Source organism: Malaya genurostris, chromosome 2 (assembly GCF_030247185.1).
Source record: "Malaya genurostris strain Urasoe2022 chromosome 2, Malgen_1.1, whole genome shotgun sequence".
In the NCBI taxonomy this organism is placed as follows: domain Eukaryota; kingdom Metazoa; phylum Arthropoda; class Insecta; order Diptera; family Culicidae; genus Malaya; species Malaya genurostris.
In genome coordinates this window covers 298,669,378-298,693,410 of record NC_080571.1, presented here as the reverse complement: position 1 = coordinate 298,693,410, position 24,033 = coordinate 298,669,378, and the positions used below count along the sequence as shown (strand labels likewise).

The 24,033-nt window shown below is 36.7% G+C and overlaps 1 protein-coding gene across 2 annotated transcripts in view; it reads left to right on the top strand.

Annotated features, from left to right (window-relative positions):
- The window catches only part of LOC131430742 (MOB kinase activator-like 2), a 111,151-nt gene that overhangs the window by 34,916 nt on the left and 52,202 nt on the right, over positions 1-24,033 (top strand). For both annotated transcript variants that reach the window (XM_058595935.1, XM_058595936.1), the window contains exon 2: positions 10,530-10,614. In XM_058595935.1, the coding sequence (XP_058451918.1) occupies positions 10,530-10,614 (85 nt within the window). The remainder of the gene's footprint in view (positions 1-10,529; positions 10,615-24,033) is intronic.

Here is a 24,033-nt window from a genome sequence, read left to right as displayed (position 1 = left end):
GAACAAATTAAACCATATTCTAAACCTTTCTGGAAACTTTCTAAGGTTCTTAAGAAACCTCAGAAACCAATTCCTGCTCTCAAGGAAGGAAATCAAATACTTCTTACAAATGGCGAAAAAGCTCAATAACTTGCTCAACAGTTCGAGAGTATCCACAATTTTAATTTGAATGTTGTGAGTCCTATTGAAAATGAAGTCTCACTAAAATATGATCATATTTCAACCCAAGTGTTATCACAAGACGAATTTTGATGAAATTAAATCAATTAACTTAAAAACATGAAGGCTCGTGGTAATGATGGAATTTTTAATATTCTTATTAAAAATCTTCTCGATGTTGCCTTGAGACTCCCGGTTAAAATGTTCAACAAATGTTTTTCATTAGCTTACTTCCCAAAAAAAGGAAAAACACTAATGTAATTCCTATCCCCAAACCTGATAAAAACCCAGCAGAAAAATCAAGTTATCGACCAATTAGCTTACTTTCTTTTATCAGTAAACTTTTTGAAAAAAATATCTTGTTGAGAATGATGCCTCATATAAATGAGAATTCAATTTTTTTACCAGAGCAGTTTGGATTTCGTCATGAACATTCAACTACTCATCAACTTGTCAGAGTAACGAACATGATAAAAGCAAATAAATCTTCTGGGTTATCCACTGGAGTTGCTCTTCTAGACATAGAAAAAGCATTCGACAGTGTTTGGCACAAAGGTTTAATAGCAAAAATGTCTGATTTCCAGTTTCCTATTTATTTGATCAAAATGATTCAAAATTATTTAACTGATCGTACTCTTCAGGTTAGCTATCAGAATTGTAAATCTGAATTGCTACCCGTACGAGCAAGTGTTCTGTAGGGTTCGAGCGTAGCTCCAATCTTGTATAATATTTTCACTTCTGATCTTCCAAATCTACCCGTTGGTTGTCAGAAATCGCTATTCTGTGACGACACAAGTCTGTTAGCCACAGGTAGAAATCTAAGAGTGATCTGCAGTCGCCTACAAAGAAGTTTAAATATTTTCAGTGAATATCTGTCAAAATGGAAAATTAAACCAAAGGCAGCAAAAACGCAATTAATTATCTTTCCTCACAAGCCAAGAGCTTCTTTTCTTAAACCAAACAATAATCACATTCTCAAATTGAATGGTTTGGAATTGACATGGCCTGATCAAGCTAAATACTTAGATTTAACGTATGACAAAAAACTCACTTTCAATTGAATTAATTATCTTTCCTCACAAGCCAAGAGCTTCTTTTCTTAAACCAAACAATAATCACATTCTCAAATTGAATGGTTTGGAATTGACATGGCCTGATCAAGCTAAATACTTAGATTTAACGTATGACAAAAAACTCACTTTCAAGGATCACATCGAAGGAATCCAGGCAAAGTGTAATAAATATATTCAATGTTTATATCCTCTTATAAACAGAAGTTCTAAGCTCTGTCTAAAAACAAATTGTCAATTTATAAACAAATTTTCAGACCAGCCATGCTTTATGCAGTACCAATTTGGTCAAGTTGTTGTTCCACCAGGAAGAAAACGCTTCAAAGGATTCTGAATAAAATTATGAAAATGATTTTGAAGCGTCCTCCCTGGTTTAGTACAAATGAGTTACACAGACTCGCAAATATAGAACCATCAGATGTAATGTCACATAATATTATAAGCAAATTCCGACAAAAATCGATTCAATCTTCAATTGAATCGATTCGCTCTCTGTATTAGTTAGTAAGTTAGTATATAAGATCCTTTTCCCCATTGCACAATACAAGTAGGTTTAGAATTTTCCCTACACAAAAATCTAAGAATTGCGGAAACAAATGATGTCCTCATGGTAACAACCAAATCATATATATAATAGGGCTGTAAAGTCACCACTTGTGGCTGAACACCCAATTTAAATCTTAATAATTTAATTTTAACTCATATTCCAATAAATAGTTATTTAAAAAAAAAAACAAAAAAATGACGTTACACACATATATCGGGGTCGAGTGCCAGTTTATTTTAATGCAGAATGCGACAAGTTGAAGTTGATTCGATAGGCACCCCTTTAAACAAACAGTTCCTACCAACCGACACCAACTGTTTTACCTTACTCATATTTAAAGAGGTATGCTCATTTTCAGACTGAGGTAGGCCGAACGGTAGGATTGAAGTTCTGGTTACAATTAGAAACAATGGAGAAAAAGTAATTTCGGGTAATAACAGTGCTATTTAATTTAAAAAAAACTGAGCAAGCAAAGAAGCATTATCGAACCTAGGCTTCAACAAATCAATCATTTCTGACCGATGATGCACCACGCCCCGGTCGTCCAAATGAGGCTGTAGTTCCGGAAATCGTCTCAAAAAGTCATTCCATCGTTATAAAAAGTCGCAAAGTTGCAGGAAATTGCTCACATCGTGAAGAAAGGAAGTGTATTCACAATTTAACTTGAACACTTGAATATTAAACAAATGTTTGTAAAGTGGTTGCAGTGTTTTATCACATTTGAGCAAGTTTCCTAGGATAGCAAAACAAATCGATGATGGCAACATGGCATGAAAAGCAAACGTTTGTTTTAAAATGTTGTCTCAGTTAGAGTGCCTATAACCAGAGTGACGACATCTCATCCGTAAGTATGGCAACAATTCAAAACATTCCATTAGTTTTACATTGAATTGACAGGTCGTTTGCTCGTTTGGAACTGGGAGCTGTCATTCCAAACGAACAGCTGTCGCCACTCTGATTATAGTCACTCTAGTCTCAGTGACAATCAATTTTGATTTCTTAAATTACATCCAGCACAAATCTCCAAATAAATATATCCCAATTCGATCTAGTATTCTAGAATCGTACACTAAAGTTAAACGTCACCGGCTATCTGATTGCGTTAATTGTGGTTATCAGCCAATTGGGACTACCCTGTCAGGTGATTAGATCGCGAATATCGTCGACATTGTCGACAAGATAGTGCCGGCATTTTCATTCGGGAATGGGTGTGTGCTTGTTTTTGCCAATTCACACCCTCTGGCCCCGAGGTGGTGTAGCGTCGCGAGGGAATAAGCGTTTCGCGTGTTTATTGACAATTGGTGTTGTTAGCACAGTACGACTAAGAAGAATCCGAAACGAAAATTTTTTTTATGTACTACCACTTGCTGGTTGACGTAAACTGACATAGGCCAAAAGAAAAACAATATTTTTCCTGCTCTCGACGTCGACACTGCGAACGTTCATCGTCGTATCTCTCTACCGTTTACGAAAATGGACTTAGGAATGGATCGAAAGGCGGTTACTTTGTAGATATATAGATGAAAGAAGCATAGTTTTTTTTTATTTGAATGTTGTCTTGGTGATCAGCTGAAATAGCCTAGCATTTTCAGACTCAGCTGAGTTTGCCAATAATTTTACGAGCTAGTTCTTTTGGAGGCTAGTATGCGAAAGTCAAGTTTTAAACCGGTTCTAGGATTCGCATAGCATAAAATAGCTTACAGTTTTTTTTCTCGCGATTCGGGAGAGGATGGTGCCTTTTTTATGTTGAATTAATAAATATTCAACGAACTTTGATCAATTCACCACTTGGACGGATTTTTTTGTCATTTTCAGTACAGAGCAGATTTCATAAGAAAATAACCAACCGAAGCTGAAGGTGACCTTCCGTTAGCTGCTGCTATCTCTAAAGAGCAGCTTCAACCTTCCTAAAAGCAATCTTGATCCCGTTCCGCCTACCACTCGCAAGAACTACAATTCTAGCCAGTACAACTACGAGATACGTCCGAGATCTTACACATCGTTAGTATTATTGTTATAAATCATTCAACAATTCGTTCGCCAATCCAATGGGGTTGGTTTCGCAGAACACAGTGCTCCATTGTCCGAAAAATGAAACTGGTTTTACGTCCGGACCCCTCGCTTGGTTATGGCGTACACTATTTGGGTTGGTTCGTTGGTTGGATGGATTCACGAACGCTTGCGATGCGCTGCAGGATGGTGGTGAAGATTGAAGTGGCAACGGTGATTGCACGCTTTTCTCTTCCACCATGCGAACGTGTAGGTATCTAACTGCTAGCATATGTAACAAAGAGGTGTTTCTGCTCACGAATTCCATTGGAAGAAAACACTGCTAAGGCACAAAAAATACTTTATTAAAGGTACTGGCATTTCCATGTTAGAACGAGCGCACCCAACCCAACTCAGCGCCATGCCAATGGATTGAATTGGATTGGTAACATTGTAGCAGCAGGTTTTGCGATCAGGTTCCAATCTGCCGGTTTACTACACTATGACCAATAGTGGAACTGAACCGGAAAGGTTCGGTTACAGTACTTGTTTTTGTGTGTATCTACTTGCGTTCTTTTTTTTCGGTACTAATATTTCTTGTTGTGAGCACAACACGGTCACGTATAGATTGTGGTACAAGCTTTTAAGCTTCAGTTGACCCTCACGCTACCGGAGTGCAATATTTCGTGTAGGCATAATCCGCTTCAGGGAGAAATTAATCTGTTGGGTTAGAATCTGATGAGTTCTTTCCTACTTAAGAGTTAGACTGAATATTTACTATTTACTATCAATCGATTTTTATCCGATAATTTTGTTTGATTATGTATCGCAAACTCAGGTTGGTGAGATTTTTATTAATAAAATCGAGTTATTCTAATTGTAATCATTCTGTGCGGCCAGATTCTTACTATTTGATGTGTCAATTGATAATGATACAATTACAATCTAAACTTGAGATTATTTGCATTTTGAGTTATAAATATAAAACTGTTGTTAATAATCGTGTGTTAGGTCCTATCCTATTTATTATGTATATTAATGATATGAAGCGAGTTTTACGTTTCTGTGATATAAATTTGTTTGCTGATGACACTGTTCTGTTCATTACGGCTAAAGATTTCAATGAAGCTGTTGCACATTTAAACGAGGTTCTAAGTTCGCTGGTTCGATGGTTAAAATTAAGGCAACTGAAACTAAACGTCGCGAAAACTAAATATATGGTTATTTCTTCTGTTAGCACCGGTCATGACGCCAATGTGGAAATTCATGGTGAAACTATTGATCGCGTTAGAGAAATGAAGTATCTTGGAGTCATAATTGATGAAAAGTTAACATTCAAATCTCATATCAATAACGTCATCAAGAAGATTGCCAAAAAGTATGGTGTATTATGTCGTTTGAAAAATGACTTAACGACCCACAGTAAGATTCTTTTGTATAAAACAGTCATTTCACCACACATTGACTTTTGCCCATCCATTCTGTTTCTTGCTAATAACACACAAATCTTGAGATTACAGCGACTGCAAAATAAAATCATGCGATTAATTCTAAAATGTAGTAGATATACCTCGTCAGGTTTTCTACTGAACGCATTACAATGGCTTTCAGTGAAACAGAGAATTTACTACTTAACCATGGTATTTATTTTCAAGATATTAAACGGCATGCTGCCTCGATATTTGTGTGATCGAATTGAAAGAGGAACTGATTTGCATAGGTACAATACTAGAAACGCATCTGATGCTAGAACACCAAGCTTTCTGTTAGCCAGATCGCAAAACTCATTATTGTACAAGGGAATAAGTTTTTTCAATTCGATGCCAAGAGAAATTAAACGCGCAACGACATTGGTGGAGTTCAAAAAGTTATGTATTTCACACACAAGCGGACTTTATCGCTTTGTAAGCAAATATTTAGTTAGTTAGTTCAAATATTTTAGATTTTTTATTTTTTTTACTTATGACGAAAATTGTATTGTCTTTTTTATTTTGGTTTATATATATTATTGTGAGACGAATTAAGTTACTATGTTCGGTATGATGATGATGGATTTTTAGTTTGTTTGAGAGTTAAAAATAATGAGAAGTCTACAAATGTTTGAGCCTCGCGCGCTAAGCAGGTAGTGACTATTTGGAACGCGAACAGGACTGGCCGAAGAGCCTTAGCATTCAGTGTGTTAAGTTTGCTCTTGACCTTGATCGCAAGGTTTGATTAATAATTTAAGGAATAGATTCGGGAGACTAATTGGGATCGACAGTTGTTGATGGAATTGGGCTTAGCTCTGCTCATCCGCAGTCTCGTTACTCCATCGTAGCTGATGTGTGTAGCGATGAACTGGTCCGGCGGGAGGGGCCAGGTGAATTACTGTCTGATACTTGTAAAGATATCGGGTTCGATTCCTAATGTGATCAAGGATCTTCCCGGGTTGGAAATTTTCTTCATTAACCCTGGATAGTAAATCCGAAATATTTGAATGTTATTTTGTGGTCAGTCGTTCTATTGAAGAAGAATCTATACCTGCTAGATTAATCAGATCGTTTCCTTTTGTTTACTGGTTAAGATATGTGCAAAAATATTAATTATCATTTAGATAACTCGTTCTGCTCACACCTTAGTAGGGGTATGAGGAAGGACCATCATCATCATCATTTTATAATTATTTAATTAGCATTAAAAAAAGTGTTCTCTATAACTGCTGTTGGTTATAACAAAAAAATATCGTAAAATTTATGAAAACGAAGGCTGCGACAATAAATGTCAAAATTGACACGCCGCACTTAGGACATGATTTTATCAAATCAGCTCAATGAGCCGACAGTAATCCTTGCAACTTGAAAGGGTGAATCTAATGAATTTGCGTTTCACAGCTAATGAATTTTCGATCGATTTGATTATGTGGTTACTGGGATTACCAGAAGGTGTACATTGAAGGATGATTTACCAGTCCCAGGTCGGATCATCTAGAAATTCCCTGTACAATTTCAGCTAATCCCGATCAGTAACGGAGTAGCAACCAGGGGTGGTCGCTCAAGCTCAAGCTCAAAACAAATGAAATGAGGTGTTTAAAACATTCCACTGAATAGTAGGAATCATTGAGGTAAAGGAATACTGATAATATTAATAATCTTTAATAAGTTCCTTCAAGTTTTATTTGTTAACAGCCGCAGAGAAATCAACGTAAATTGTGTCAACCTGTGGACGCATTTGTAGAGAGATTCAAAGAGAGAGAGACCTGAATATTTAAAATACTCTAGATGTTCCGAACGTCGCAATAACTCTAAATCGGATACATTAAACAAAAAAGGTTATTATGAGCAAATATTTTGCTTCTGATCTGTAGAACCATAGTCTAGTTCAGTGGCTCCCAACATTTTTATATTGCGAATCCTTTTGAAACAATTACAGTTCTCCTGCGTTTAATATTAATTCTGTGCTCTGGAAATATATTCGCTCTCTATTTAAAAAAAAATCATAGTATCAACGAAAAATGAACACAACTCTGAGAAAAGAATACATGATCATTATATTGTCTTAGTACCAGTGTTGTATTGAATTTGAGGCAACACAACAGCATGTACTGCTAGAAAAAAATCCGATAGAAAAAAAATTGTTCTTAAAAATGGTTCGTGGTTTCCTAAAAACTACTTCGCGGACCTCTGTTCTAGTGTGTTTTAGCGACTATTTTCATGGCGAACATAAACTTTTGAAAATAGTCTAATACATTCTGGGTTACTCGTAGGTCTCTTTGATACCCATTTTACTAGTCTCATCCGGTGAGACTTATGCCGTTTTTCATTTAAAAACACTGGTGGCGTGGATTGCTCTGATTTTGCACTTTCGAGCAGAAATGCGACATTCTGACGGTGTTTCATTGCGATTTCTGCTCGAAAGTGCAAAACCAGAGCAATCCACGCCACCAGTGTTTTTCAATGAAAAACGCCATTAGGAAGCTATTGGCTCACTATTCGCTTCTTCATCCATCGGTTTATCACCACAGTTGATGGAAGGATCATAATAGGGTTTCTCAGTCTTAGTTTTGTCTTGCACGTTGGTAGCAGTGTATGGTTTTTGTCGTAAATACTTCACTATGGGACCCCTTTTCAAAATTTACTCTGTACAAGAATGGTTAAAACTTAATCGCGAATATCTTTTATTGTATTTAACGCAACAACTTAATTTTTTCTTCATATCACCGAAAATATTGTCAGCTAATCAGTGCGGTAAACTTTCATTTCCATCGAATAATATCAGTTGAAAATGAAATTTATGGCCACTGACCGTCAGCATATCGATACAAATTCATTTGACTTTTGCTGCCATTTTCAAGTGAGGCTCCCAGAATTCATCGTTAGTTAAATAATCTTAGCTAGTCATTTGAAGTGTGTGCTTGCTCCGTTTCAAGTGCTAAGTAGTCTAGCTGCTTCATTGTCTTCGCTGTTGGTAGTGAGCAAGTTCGAATGAATAGAATTATGAATGGAGTAAAGTATTAGAATGAAAACTGAAGGAGAAAACTATAAATTTATGTGAATTATGTAATAGATATTTCAGCTATCTGATTTATCTTGCATCTATTATCTTGAACTAATTCGAATGTTAACATGAACCTCATTTGAAGGCCACTCTCGCATTATTGAAAGGGGTATTTTGTTACTTACAAAGATGAACTGACGGTGGTTAAACTGAGCTTCGATTTGAATGTGTGTGTGTGTCAGAGAGTGAAGTTTTACTGCACTGCAGCTAATTTTAAAAAAAATTCTGTAGTATGAGATAACCACAAATAACTCAAAAGTGAAATTTTCTAAAATGTTTGAATGAACGAGCATTAAGGAGCAATTTAGTGCCAAAATAAGGCACGTAAAATTTCAACCGCACGAATTGAAGAAATCATCACACAAAGCGTATCGTGCAAAACCAACTTGTAGAAATACGGAATATTTTCAGTTATCGAATGCAGTGGACTTATGACATGTTTTGTTCATTAGTAAAACAGACACTATCTATGGATGGTTATAAACCATGAGTATTTTAAATTGACTGATATGAGGAAGTCGATCAATTTAGAATTTAAATACTCTTATTGATTTTCTCGCCCATTGCATCAAAATCTTTGGCATATAAGAGCTGAATGATATTCAAATACATTTTTTGTCTTTTCGTTCATTTTCATGCAAGGCTTGTCGTAGTGAACGATTTTCTGATAGTATTAACACTTGACTTGCTGGATTTCGTAGGTGACTAGTTATCTATGATCACTAGCCGACGTGATCGGAAGTCACTTAGGAGGAGATTGATTTCACTAATAACCGGAAAAATTCTTCATAAGTTACTTCTCGTTCGAGGGAATCTCTTCGCATTGCGACAAACCTTTTTCAAAACTTTTTTTCCATGTTTTGAAGGTACTTCTGTCGCAGAGCCCTTCACGTACACCGGTATGTTGTACTTCACGTTCTCATGTAATGCATAGTGTATATTGCTGTTAGTTGCGAATTTAGTTGACTTGCACTCAGATGTGTATTGAATATATACAGCACTATTACTTTTGATCAGTTGTATTTTCTTAATGTCCTTAAGATCGATGTGCATTTGCTTCTATTGATTGCCCTTGGACGTGGAAACCTCACTGCACTTTGTTCGTTAGATTTGCTTAATTCAAATGCTAGATATCCCAGAAATGGATACTGCAGCGTGAACGAATTCATTGATATTGATCCGTGGGATTTTATTAAAATGGCAATGTTTTTCATCAAAATTTGATTGTTTTCAAATACCTCCGAACTGTTTTACATCCTCTCATTTTAAAAATCAGTTTTGAGTCGAAATTATCAAAAATTCCTAAAATCTTGCAATTCTGAAGCTGATGTTGTTTCTGTGAAGTTACTATAAGAATTAGTGAAATAAAACTGCTTTTCTAATGTATGAGCATTTTCTTTGGATGAGTATATTTGAAATATGCTTGAGTCAACCGACATGTGAAATATCGCCCTTTTAATTCTACCAGAATCGCATATTCTCTATTACTTGAGTTCTTCCGGCAGTGTCTGATTTGATTTCAAATTCTAATTTATTTTGGAGAAACGCTAATATTTTATCTTTATTATGTACTGAATGTTCATAGTTTAATACCGGATTTTGATTGCTGTAGAAAAACTGTAAACAGCACTTAGCTTCAAACTGTGTTTTACGTTTCGTCTTCGACTCACCAGTGCGTAGCAGTTTATGTTGAACTGCTAGTGCGACCTGGCGACTCAACATAAATTATCAATATCTGTACGGTTAGCTAAAGCCGAAACTTGTTTCGTCCGAGACATCATTTTATACATTACACACGTTTGCCTAGCGGTTTATGTTGAGCCGCCAGGTCGCGCTAGCAGTTCAACATAACCTGCTACGCACTGATGAGTCAAAGACGAAACGTAAAACAAAGTTTGAAAATTGGTATGTGCACCTAGCATAAATTTAGGGGTAGAATACTAAGCGTTTTTCCCCTTGAAATTAGCATTTAGCTTGAAAACCTCTGTAATTTCTAAGTAACTGTTTTCCATTGTCCGATAATATAAGGAACTGCTTTTTAAAACACAACAAATCAATGCTAATTTATCGTACGATGCAATGATTTTCTCTTTAGGCACCTAAAGGGCTCTGTTTATACCACTCTTACACATCCCGGTGTACCTCGAATATCATACCAGCATGTAAATATAATGCAATCTGAATTCAATCTATTCACATCTCTTTCTTCCCTCTTTGTTGCCAATTTTCAGATTGACGGTCACGATTCGGGCACGGAGTCCGACGGAGACTTGGAACAGGAGGATGATTTGATTCAGGAACACGACATGGAGCTGAGTAAGTTTCTTATTTTCCTTATTCCGCACCTTCTCATTTGTATGCGTCACTCTTCACAGCCCATTAAATAAGCTATTCGTTTGCGTTCCCGGGTTCTCCCAGGTTTTGGACGAATTTTACGCTGGGTACTTGAACGATCGGCACATGTCATGTGGAGTGCATGCCGGCTCGCGGACCGGGCACGGGCGGGTGACCTTTGCAAGTCCTCTAGAAACTCGTTATTGACTCGCCTCCGATGTTGGCTGTTCGCCGAAGCCTTTTTGCCTGCCGTGCTAGAGTGGGAGGCGTTTGGATATGAACGAGCACGGGCCACGTTCTGCTCGAGAGGGAGAAACATTTTCGTGTGTTCAATTGATTAATTTTAACTGCCAATTTGTGACCGTCAGACTGGTTGTTGGTTGCAAATTTCAACAATTTCGTTTTTTTGCTGGCAATTTAGTTTTATTATGGAACAACAGCGATGTTGGAGATGTTTGTTTTAGACTCCACTCACCCGTTTTGTGGATTCGGGGAGCAACTCATAGTGTATGTTTTGGCTGTAACACATACGACCCAAACTGTTTCATTCCGGTCAACTCAATTCAATTGTGCCGGGCTATTTCAATCGACACCAGTTAACTTTTCTGCATTACAGTTTGTATTCAAGCGAAAACACTTTCGTTTGTTATGGTTCGAGAGAAAAATTTTCGGGCTGCACGTTACAGATAAAATAAGTGTAAACAAAAACTAAATTATGAAGTAAACTCTTCTCATTCGGATACCATATGTTACGACGAAATTCACGCTACAACGAATTATTACAACTTATCGCGTTTTGATTTCGATAACACGGTGATAAAACCTTGCGGAAGTGCTAAACATTGCTGTGTTGATTTTAGGTGATAGCGAAACTTAAGGTGATAATTGTCAAAATTATTATTGAACGTAAATTTGCAAACCTGGGCTCTACAAAGAGAAGATTCCATTCATCGCTATTTTTCACGGAATAGTTACTAGTTGATTATAGAACGGGATTATAAATGCAGGAAGTCGTTTTGAACTATCCTCGCTTATTATATCAAATTTCTATTGATAAATTGTCCCATCCCTCTGTTCTGATGCCGTATTTAGAACATCACAGAAATAGAGCACCCAAATGTCATTGCATTTACTGCCCCACGGTTGAGTGGTTTTCCATAGCAAATGACTCTACAGGATCTAGTTTCTGTCATGAATTCATTACGAAATAGATTCCGGCACTTGTTATGCTGTTAACCGTCACCATCAAAACCGGCCAACATCCCGCTCAGGACTTTCAGCTCATTGCAGCAATTAAAATGGACATTTCAGACTTACAACCATCGTTGCCGTTGACTGGTTGGCTGGCTGACTCTGACTGCCGCATAATTTGATGCTCTGTGCTTCGCCAAGCAGCAATAGCGAACAACCAAAACAACATCAACAGTAACAACAACGACCAGTAGCCACTTATCGACGGGTTTTCTTTGGACAGCAGTGTGCAGCATCGGAGCCGACTTTGGAATGCGATCCTGGCTTAGCCTATCCGAGGCAACTCTGCGCCAACTAAGATGTAGCATCATTCGCTTCCGCTTTTGATATATATATCGACTAAGGCACTCTCATAATTCTTTGTAATTAAGATTTGTGTTCATGAAAGCAACGCCGCATGGATCCTGCCAACATTCATGGTGGCAAGGGTGGCTTCGGTACTAATCCTTCGCAGTCCTCTGCTGCGCTCCGTGACGTTTTCGGTGTTCATGATTATGAAAATTGTTCACAGTGCTAGATGAGCATTAAAGTGAACGTAGCCGTTACATACGAAGTTTTGTTAGATTGCTTATGAAAATTAAGACTTTTATTGATTCTGAGTCGTTACGCCGATTGTCAGTTCGCTGATAGTCGGTTTTTTTTCATGCCGCCACCAACATTCCGTTGGTTCATCTGATGCTTCATAATATCTCGATCTGTTCCATGTGAATGATCAATTCTTAGTCGTTTTCTGATTCATGTGGGACGTGTTAGGATTTCCAAAACTAGTTTCTAAATTAGTTTTTAAAATTCCAACAATTTTTATCCCCACACTTAAATGATACAATCAAACAAGTTATACTAATTTGAATTTTCTCTAGCAAATTGGTGAAATACGTGGTGGCGTTTCTTTTGTGTTTCAACTGCTGTTTATACAAAAGAGATTCATATTTTCCTAGATCGATGCAGCGAAGAACAACAAATCGCATGAAAATATGAAATATAAATAATTTTTTTAAAACGCATTTTTAGCATTCTGTGATAATTTCTGGATTTTCAATTTTTTTTTAATAAAAAAGCTGAGACTATTCCAGGTTACAACAAAAAAATGAATCATTAGAGTGCTGTTTTCCTTTTAATCGAAATTTGAATCGCGTGCCGAAAATTAGTGAAATGACAGTAAACATCTTATTTTGGTCTAAATTGTCGTAATTGCTGAAGCATTAACACAACAGCTGATTTCACGGTGATGAATTTTAAAATAGCTACTCCTCCAAACAAAAATGAAATCAGTGTGACAAGCGTGTCTGTGGGGACACTAAGGGGCTTCCGTGCACCACAAAACGAACAAACCAAACACTTATTACTATTTTCTAGTATGGTTTCTGTTCGGTTTTGTTTACTCCAAGAATAATTTTAGTCTCTTGTTGGGTTCTTCCATTTCAATGAAATTGAATAAATTTATTTGTTTTAATCTGTTTAAATTTCGTCGAGAACATTTCATGTGTTTTTAGAACTACAAAATGTTCCCTAAACGCTTCATTTTAAATGAACGGTAAATGTTATGAAGATTCATGATTTGTGGAGAACAGAATATCTTTCGCTTGAAAACTATTGATCGACCGTTGATTCATTTCTTCTTCTAATTTGTGGCTTGTAACTTTTTTATCTACTAAAATGAAATTAGAAAAAAAGTTGGATATGTTTCCAAGAAACCAATAAGCAAGAACATTCTAAAAGCTTTTCTTAGCGCTGCCCATGTGGTAAGTCGATTGAGCTGAATGTAGCAACTCTTTGGGTGAGTGAAACGCACATGGTAGGGAAATAGTAGTAAATTCGTTCAATGCACTGTTTTTAAAACATCTGGTGCAAGTAAATATTAGTGTTTATCCGCCCAAGTTAGTTAGTTTCGAGTGTATTCAAAAAGTTTCAAATATCCGGAAAACAGATTTCAGAAAGTTTCAAATATCCGGAAAACAGATTTCAGAACAGATCATGGTAAAAATTGTCTTTTTTAGCGAAATCGTGTTGAAAATTATTCAGATTCACTTGGGGCATAGTATGAAAGTCAAGGAACAGAGAAAACTCGTTGACGGCTCAACGACAGTGAATTGAAAAAGCGAGTATTTGTGAGTAGAAAGTGAGAATATTATGGTCTGGGAAGCGCTCGTATGGTATAGAGTTGGAAGTATCAAAACGAATTAAGCACATTGTGCAGAATATTACTGCGTTCTGCTAGTCAAACCGAATGGCAGTGCAGTGAATAATCGTTTAGCAAAATAAAAATCTTAATGGATGGGGAAGGGTATGGCGCGATGAGATAGTCGATGCTTTTCACGCAGTCCAATTGGGTTCGATTCCCAACCCCGCCGACTCAAGACTGATTTTGCATATTTTGCATACAATTGAATCTTTGTAGTCAAAAAACAATCAAATCTTTGTAGTTAAAAACAGCGACTTTTACAAAAATGGTTTCAACAAAGAAATTGCAAAAAATCACATATGCATTTTGAAAGATTACACACCGAAGAAAAAGTTGGATGCTTTTCCAAGATTAAGAAAATTAATAGAAAAATAAATAAAAAATGGGAGCGGGTCATATCGCCGAAAGCCATTTCGCCAAAAGTCGTTTCGCCGAATGCTATTTCGCCGAAAGTCGTTTCGCAGAATAGGTCATTTCGCCGAAAGGGTCATCTCGCCGAAAGAGTCATTTTACCGAAAGGGTAATTTCGCCGTCAGGGTCATATCTTCTGCATGTTATGTCTCATGTATAACTGATGTGGCGCAGCCACATAACCGAAGCCAAAATGGTTCGGCGGCACAAAGCCGCCGAGCCGACGCCAGCTGAGTCGGCCGCCGACCCGCCTTCGGAAGCACATTTGCCTGGTAGATACACCTATGCAATTGCTTTGATGCTTGCTAGCTTTAGTCAATAAGTGTTCTTGGGAACTACTTTTTGAGGTTCATGAATCAACTTTCGGCGAAACGGCTTTCGGCGAAATGGCTTTCGGCGAAATGGCTTTCGGCGAAATGACCCTGATCCATAAAAAATATATGTTTAATATTTTTTTTATTTTTGACACTTGACGTAGATTCGATTACACCGGAACCCCAATTCGCGTAAAAAAAGGTTTTTCCAATTTTATTTGATTTTAGTGTAAATAACATAAACAATCCTACTACGTCCGATGCTTTAGCGCCTGAGGACCCGCTGAGTATGTTCTGAGACTATGGAAATGCTTAGGAGATGTTACAATATCCAAGATCTACTTGGAATATTGTCCTTAGGGACTGCACTGTGTCACAGCAAGAACTACAACGGCTAATGCCATTTTTGTTTGTGGTTCACACTTTTAGAGCTACACATTGCTTACTTGTCTATTTATAGCAAGGTTCCAGAAAGGTTCCCAGTCGTCGTAGAACTTTGATGAAAACAGTTCTTAAGATCTCCAGCATTTAGCAGTTTACGTATAGTTTTTCAATGCTGTTCATAGTCGTATTGCTACATACTGCTTACTTGTGTGTTATGATCTTTTTGCGGAACATTCCCAGTCGTCCATAAACTTCAGTCAGAACAGGTCTCAAGATCTACACGAACACTCTGCAGTTTATGTATAATTTTTCAATGCTGTTCATTGTCGTAGAGCTACAACTACAGGTAGTTTGTGGATGGCCTAGAGCAATCACAATTGTCCTATTGATTGCATGTGGCATCACGAATATGGACCGAGAACGATAAGTTCGTTAATGAACTTTGTTTTTTTTATAGTTTGTTTTTTATTCAGGCCAATTCGCGTACAAGCTTCACGTGGCCGAATGAGCCATGTTTTCATTAAATAAAATATTTTTTTACCGTTGGATCTCGTTGTCACCCTTTTTCTAGGGGAAGAGGAGCTTCTATTTTTATCTTGCGATGATTAAGGGGCACTTTGTCCGTGGCTCGTCTTGTCATCCATTGCCGCATCGGTGGTATCGTTGTTGGTTTCCGTTTTTTCTTCACTTTCCTTGTAATTCGCAGTCTTGGGTTGGTTGTTAGTTGCTGTAGACGTGCCTTGTTGTGCATTAATTGCAGTTGCTGGTGGGTTTGATGGTACAACAGGAGTACTGCGCTCACTAGTTTCCGTTGTTGGGCGGTTGTCCTTATTTTTGTATGAAGATGTCCTTTTTGCAGTTTCAGTGCAAGGTTTGCCGTAGTGTGCTGGTTGTTCACAAAACTGACATGTAACCAGTTGATTTTCATACGTAATCAGCGTTTTACACGGATGTATCCCGTCGTGATCACAAATGATGTAAGATGGAATTGTTTTACGTAGTTGCATACGTACCACTCACACGCCATTCTGGATACCCGGAAAAAATTTCCGCCATACTTCCCTTTCGATGGAAAGAACTTCACCGTACTGCGACATACTTTCCCGAACAAACTGATCGCTGGTCTGCGGGGGAAGGTCATGCACCCGTACTTCTATGACATTGTCCACCAAGTACACAGGGATATTATATTTAACATTATCATGATCAACACTGTGAACTCCGCTATTAACCGAAGCAAATACAATTGCATGTCATTCACGTTTGAACATAATGTACACACAGTTAGACGCCTTGTTGAATTGAATCTCACTTACATCATTAACGTTTAGATGCATTCGTTCCTTAAGCAAGATTTTAATTTCGGTTGCTGCTGGTGTAACTTTGCAGCGCTTGAAATCAATACAAATTGAATTCGGTCTTGCAGGCCAAGTTTCAGGCTTTGTTAAATTGTATTTGCCCATTTCGTACACTGTATTGTTCACTACACTGTATTGTCTTTGTTTCTATCGTCTCGACCGTAAGCAATTTTCGACTGTGTCGGATGAGATGCGAGCACGAACTGAATGCACTTTGTTACACTGATAGAACCTAAGCCTAAACCTGAAGCCTGAACTTCAGGTATTTTTTGGATGGATAATCGGTTATGTTGGTAGACCTTAAGGCCTTTTCCGAGGAGGTTTTGGATATGCAAGTTCTTCTACATATCTTATCACAGTATGTCAATTTCCAGCGAACAGTACTACGAGTACTCACCGCACTCAATAGTCATATAAAAGTGATTATATACAATGTTTACTTTGCAGATAATTCTTGGATGCCCACGATCTTATTTAGATTCTTTGAAACTAAACAACTCATTATTGTACATTTCACATTATTTAATTCCTGAAGCATGTTAGATTGTTTTGTATATGTATACAAATTGAGATTTCTTTCATTATGCCAAAACCTTTTTTATGCGATCATCGTGTAAATTAAATAAAAAACCGCGTTATTTCAAACAAAACGTGTAAAAAAAGTTGCATAAATTAAATTCGCGTAAATTAAGTTCGCGTAAATTGAGGTTTTAGTATAGTATGTTTTTTTTTCTTTTTTCTGTATTTGTTCTAATCACCGCACCTTTGTTGAATTATGATTGTTTTAGCTTTCTTAGGAGAATTAATTATCATTGAAAAATATCAACACACAACCATAATCGATTAGCATGTATTTCAAAATGAAGAAGTTACAGCTAAAATATTCTATAAGAATTTGATAAAAAATAGTAATTGAAACACTAGAATATCATTCTCTAAATTAGAAACAATAAAATTGCTCTAGTATCCTTTTTCTTAGAAGTAACTGTTCTCAGAATATAGCGCAGTTTAAACAAATAATAGTTTATTTTATACATTATTTAGAATAACTGTTCTGTACGGGTAGGTTCGTAAAAACGGCGCAATTAAACAAAAGCGTTCGAAACTCAGGTATAAATAGGAAGCGGATACTTCTAGATGTAAAGTCACTACGAGCATATTATTGTTTGTAATATCTAGAATCATATTCTAATGTTTTAGTTGATTTTTTTTTAATAAAAAAATCGCTTCATCTGCCACTTCTTCACGAATCAAATTGACATCATATGTTTATTTTAATTAAAGGTTTAAAATTATTTGGTTTAAATAAAATTTTTAGAAATAAATTAACGTCAAATGTTGTCATTGGTTTTTTTTGTTTAACGTTTCGACAAATGTTTTTTTCATTACAGATTTAGAATGATTGCAACACAAATAGAGATGCTTAATTTGATGTTGTTATATTTTCACTTATTTTCAATTTGAATTTCACATCATTCGTGTACAATTTACAGTTTAGTGTTTCGATTCACAGAAAGTGTTTGCAAAATTATATTCCCCCTTTTAAAAAATCAGTTTTGAGTGGAATGTACAAAATAAATCGGTTTGTGATATGAAATATGAAATATGAAAATAGTAACTTTGTGAGAGTGTAATGACGTGACATAGTAGAATTAAACAGTACAACAACAATACTATTAGTGACAATATTCTACTAACAGTTCAAACGGAAATCTAGTGGCATTCAAATCCATTTTTTAGAAAATTGCATAACTGGATCATTGTCGGTTAGAAATGCTCAATCAAAAGCATTCTTGCGTTCTACAATACATTTTTTTTCCTGCTATCATCTTTTTCCCCACGTAACCTGGAACACAATGACTCGTTCTGTTCAAACGGATTTAAATAATGCAATCAAAAAATTATCCTCTCATGTTTACACGATCCCACATTTGCAGCACTGGTAGCAAACCATCGAACTTGTACGTCATCGCTGCCGCGTGATTGCGCAGAAACGACGTACCGTACAATGTACAATGTGCCCTTCTATTACTAAGTCAAGGGCTCATGGGTATTCATTCTGCACAGCCACTGCATTGGCCCGGGCCCGGCAGGTATGTCGTTCACTACACAACACAGCTGGGTTCGCCCTTATACGTGTAGGTATTTACATCCATCTCCACGGTCCTGCCCGCATCACGCCAACATGCACTCAGCGCTAAGTACCTGGTTGGTTCGCTAGGGTGCTATTTTTAGCTAACCATCGTTGTAATACTTGTCTATTTTTTTTCTATTTAGTTAATGCCCTCCCTCCGTCACACTTCCTTTCACTAGCATTTGCTCGCGAATCCCGCGTGTGCGGACACCAGGGAAGAAAATCGCGTCCCGGGTTCTTGCCTGCGGTGGTGGACTTTGGTGGAACAGTCGATTGTGGAAGGACCAGTCGGAACGGGGGTGCATCGTTTACGCTATGGGATAAAATACGTAAAATAGTGAACGGTGAGAGCACGGTCGCTAACTAACGAGAGTAACTTACTTGGTTCAAGAAAATTGTACCGTGAGAGAACCATGGACCTACTCCTGAGCGTAATGTTTCCTGTAATGTTTACAACGCTGCTAGGAAATACTGTTATGTTGTTTTCCCTGTGACCGACCGAAAGCTTTCATTTACTAGAGAGCTTTGGAGTACAACACGATACGAGCAGACGCCGTGCACGGTTCCGTAGAATGTGGTGAAAATGTGAATGAACTAGTGTGACGCATGCGCCGTTTCCGGTACGTTTAGTTTTTACACGAAGCAGAGTTTTACGATATAATCGCACAAACCGTACCATCCTTTTTGTTAGTCGTGGTATTTGTTGTCATTGAACGAGCATCTTACGGAAGTGGGTGTTAATGATGGAGCTACTGACGATGACTATTATTTAATATCGAAGATTGTGTATTTTGGTAAAGGGAGCTCAATTGAAGCATCATTGAACTTTCAGAAGTCGATACTGAGTATGTTCATAATAGTGAAATTTGGCATAGGAGATTACCTAATTTTCTGTGTCAAGCCAATGTCTCAAAGTTTCTCCATGCCTAGAAACTCGTATTCAAATACTTAAGAAACGATGGTTCCCTAAGAACACTCTCAACATTGAACCGTAAGCTCCTCTGTATTTCTCGTCAGAACAATTTACATAGTTCAAATAAGAACAGTCCTTTTTTAAAGCTTCTACATATTTGTTGCAGAGGGTGATTTTTTGCTGGCTATCTATTTGGCAACACTGTTCTTGACAGATCACGCGTGAAATGTGTCTTGTATCATTGTCAAATTTGTTCAGTTTGGTCTATCATTTAACCATGATCCGTCGTTCAGTCTAAAATATAATAATAATTGGGCGCTGGTAAAGTTGGACGAAGATCCACTTTTTATCGAAAAATTGTGTTCGTCGACAAAGCTAATTTCTGGAATGGATACGTCAACAAGCAAAATTTCCGCATCTGGAGTGAAGACCAGAAGTATTGCAAGAGCTACCAATGCATTCCAAAAAGTAACTGTTTGATGTAGATTATGGGCCGGAGGTATTATTCGGCCGACATTTTGGAGAGAGTATGCCAAAATTGGACCTTGCGCATGAACCATTTAAAGCGGAGCTGCAGCCAACGTTTGCACGCAATCATTTTCAAACATTAAAATATATTGATCGTTCTATCGATTCCAATAAATATTTCATCAATTTTCTCAAATTTGTTGTGTATTTTTTAAATCAAATTCGATATCTCTTAAAAATCACTCATTTGAATAACTTTTCAAATCAGACTGAAATCAAGAATTTGACGAGTCTTCATTGATCAATTTTATATTTACGAAATTAGGCACACAAATAATTTTAACGAGGCTTATTCTAAATATGAGGTCCACGAAAAAATTAAAATCATTCGAAATAGATTTTATCAGCACAACTAAATTCGTACAAATCTACCTCACTTTTCCTTACCGTTCTCTTCTTAGCATTTTTCGTACCGCTGCATTTGCTTCTTTTACTGCTCTGCATATGAGCTTGCATACTGTACTACGACTCTGCCCTGAATTATGAACATAAGTCCGTCAAGTTTTTGAAATTGCAACACCATTGTTTAGCCTTTTCTTCACTCATTGTATGTTAATCGTATCTGTGGCTAGGAAGATGCTGCTTTTCAAACCTTAATTACAAATAGCAATTAGCTATTGCTAAATCATGTACTTTTGGAAGAACTGTCCATTGTGATGCGGTATAAAAATCAAGACCGGGAAGCTTCTTTGTCGTACAGATCACTCACTTTTATTTTCGGACTGGTTTTCAGCTTCTTATTTTGAGCGAAGAATACGTCGTTTTGCCATCTCGGAAGGATACCAATTTACAAGGTTCGGATTTCGCTAAATCAACCTTCTACATAGAAGTTCTGATCAGGCCCGCACTCAGGATTTCGTTTTTGGAAGGGGTCTTCAGATAAAAAAAATAATGTTACTTGTTGCTGATGTAATTAATTTTCGATGCGCCTTTTACCGGCGTTTTTAATAGACACTTTAATCTTTTCCACTGAAAAAATCATTATTAAGCATTTAAATCAAATTTGTGACTGTGACCGAGAGAAAGTTATTGTATTGCATTTCTTAACGTTTACTATCATGCCATTTCAGTCGCACATATCTAAGACCTTCTAAATGTCCATTTCTAGAGCACAAAAATCCAACAGACTTGTGATAGATTTTGAGAACAGAATATCCGAGATAGCTCCCTTACTTCGATTCGTGGAGAACGGAAAACATCTTCACTTAAGGTTTGGGAACAGTTTATCCTAAACCGTTGATTTTAACCATGGTAGCGAGGCTCATGTGCTTCATATAAGGCCATTTCTCAGTGATTCGGTCTTTAATCGTTCCATTAATGCACGCTAATACATGCATTGAGATAGTCCTCTAAAAGTATACTATGATAATCCCAGAAATCCAGCATCATGATCTTTTCAACTGCAGTCCATTATCAGGTAATCAATTTGTTCTCTGACGTATAATAATAGATCCAACCAAACATGTAATTGAAGGGTATAAATGATGAAAAAAATCACCATTTTTGCGATTTTTTTAGAATTATCGTTCAACAAAAAAACTCAAACATTTTGCATAACACAAAACATCATTCGAACAACATTGTGTAATTTTTTCATGGAAAAATATGGAGAAATGAGACGGTGAAGAGGTATTTTTGACAACGCTTCTTGAAAATCATGATTTGCGGTGTCCACTGTATCTCAGCGTAGCCTAATCAGAAGTCGACAAATCAAAACAGCATAGTTAGAGAAGAAGTTTTTCTAGACCCCAACGTTTCTGTTTGATTTTTTTTTATTTTTTTCAATTTTTGGTGCATGCTTAAAGTGAAAACTACGATTTTTCACGAAAAAATCCGCCATTTTGTAACTGTAAAACCTCCCCAAAGTAACAAACAACGAAAAGGAAAACGTTGGGGTCTGGATTTTTATATGTAGAAAGTGTGTGCAAAATTTGAACAAAATTGGTGCAGTAGTTTTTGAATGACGATGGACACGCACTTTTAAAACCTGCTTTTGAGAAAAACGCGTTGAAAGTTTTTTGTCTATAAAATCAATTGAAAAAATTTATCACTCCAGGGAGCCCATAGGATCTAACATTTTCAAAAAATCATATTTTTTCTTTTATAATTAATTATAATGGAACATTTTAAGAATGTTTTGTCAAGTTTTGAAGTCAATCGAAGTAGAAATCTTGGGCCTGTGCGCCGAGCTCTTGTTTCTTCGCAGAATGAGATAGCCATAGATAAAGGTCCATAACTTTCAGAGTTTCGTTTCAATAGACTTGAAAGTATCACAGAATATTCTTGAAATGTATTACTATAAGGAAAAATAAAGAAAATATTAAATGATTTTTAAAAAGTGTTAGACCCTACCAGCCCCTTAAGGTAAATGTCTGGTATCGAAACGCAAGTTATAATTGGATAAATTGTAGAAAAATAAGCACTCAAAGTAAATTCTAGCTTGATGGAAAACTATTGAAATTTTTTTTATGAAAAAAATGATTGTTTTGTTTTGAACAAAAAATGAAAGCCGACACTGTCATTTCGTTTGCCAACAGATCCTTGTTTCCAATGAAGTCAACTGAACTCAGAAGTGTTTGAAAACGTTACCTATTGTCTAACTCCGTCCCGGAATTTGAATGGCGTGCGCTTGATTCCATTTTATGAGATTTTCGATCAGAATACAAATGTCACTTACGACAATCCGCTGGCCACGTGTCAATATTACTAGAATACAAAAAACTGTTCACTGTGGTAAGCCTTTTGATAAACTTAACAAGGAGGCATTTATATCCAAGGACAATAGAGCTATTACATCATCGACTATGAACACCTTCAGTTCCTTGGAGCTAGTAAAACACTTTCATTACCTGTGAACAATTTTCAACAAGATACAAAGTTGCTTCAACTGAAGACGACACCTCCATCTAAAAAAAACAATAGCGATTAAATGAATGCGATAAAAACTCATAATGATGCATTCAACAACAACAGCGATGACGAATCAGTGGGTGAGAGTGCGAGTAGTGAGCCATTGACCTCCAAAAATTGTGCGCAAGAAAAAGATTAGGAAAAATGCGATGACATTGGAAAATCCAGTTTTGATTGTCAAATTTATTTACTATTTTCGAATACGTCATACCAAAATTCAAAATAACAGCTGCAAAATTGTGGCTCCTGTTGACTTCCGTCTGCATGCGAGAAATCGTCTCCGAACTTCAACTTTGCAGCCTCTCGTGTTGAACTGAAATGAGCGATGATTTTGATTTAAGAAGTACTCCATGGCTTATACCTAATTACAAGTTTACACAAAATATGAATTCAGTGTACATATTGAAAATAATAAAATTTCTTTCCTTTGACACGTTTAAGAACTACAGTTTTAGGTTTTGTTTGCTTATTTTAGGTATAAGTCATACAGAAAAATATATATCTTTATATAAATTTCGAAGGAGTGCATTGGATCAATACTGGCTCTAGAAAAACATCCTTCGAGATAAACATATTTGAAGATTTTCGAATGTCCCTCGGGGCGCTCGATACAGGTGCGTTCTAGCTCACGAAATACGTATCGCGTCGAAAAATCTTTTCACATTCACATTCTCATTCTACGCATTCTTTTTTTGTGAGGAACAAAAAATCGATCCTCTAACTTTGAATGATTACTTTTTTCTGAATACGCAAAAGGAACATTTATTCTGTAGTTCATTCGATTATAACTTGTTGTAATTCCAATAAATTATCACAATGGACTGACAATTATCGACTATCCAGAAAAGATTGAATGAGATTCGTTGCTTGCTCTGATAAATAATTTTTCATTTGCTACAGCGAGGTTCAAGTACGCTTGTGTTAAGTTCGAATATTGTATACCCATCTGGTAAACATATTGAAAACTTCCATCCCCTATTACCAACTTCGTGACACTTACGAATAAGTGTGATGAT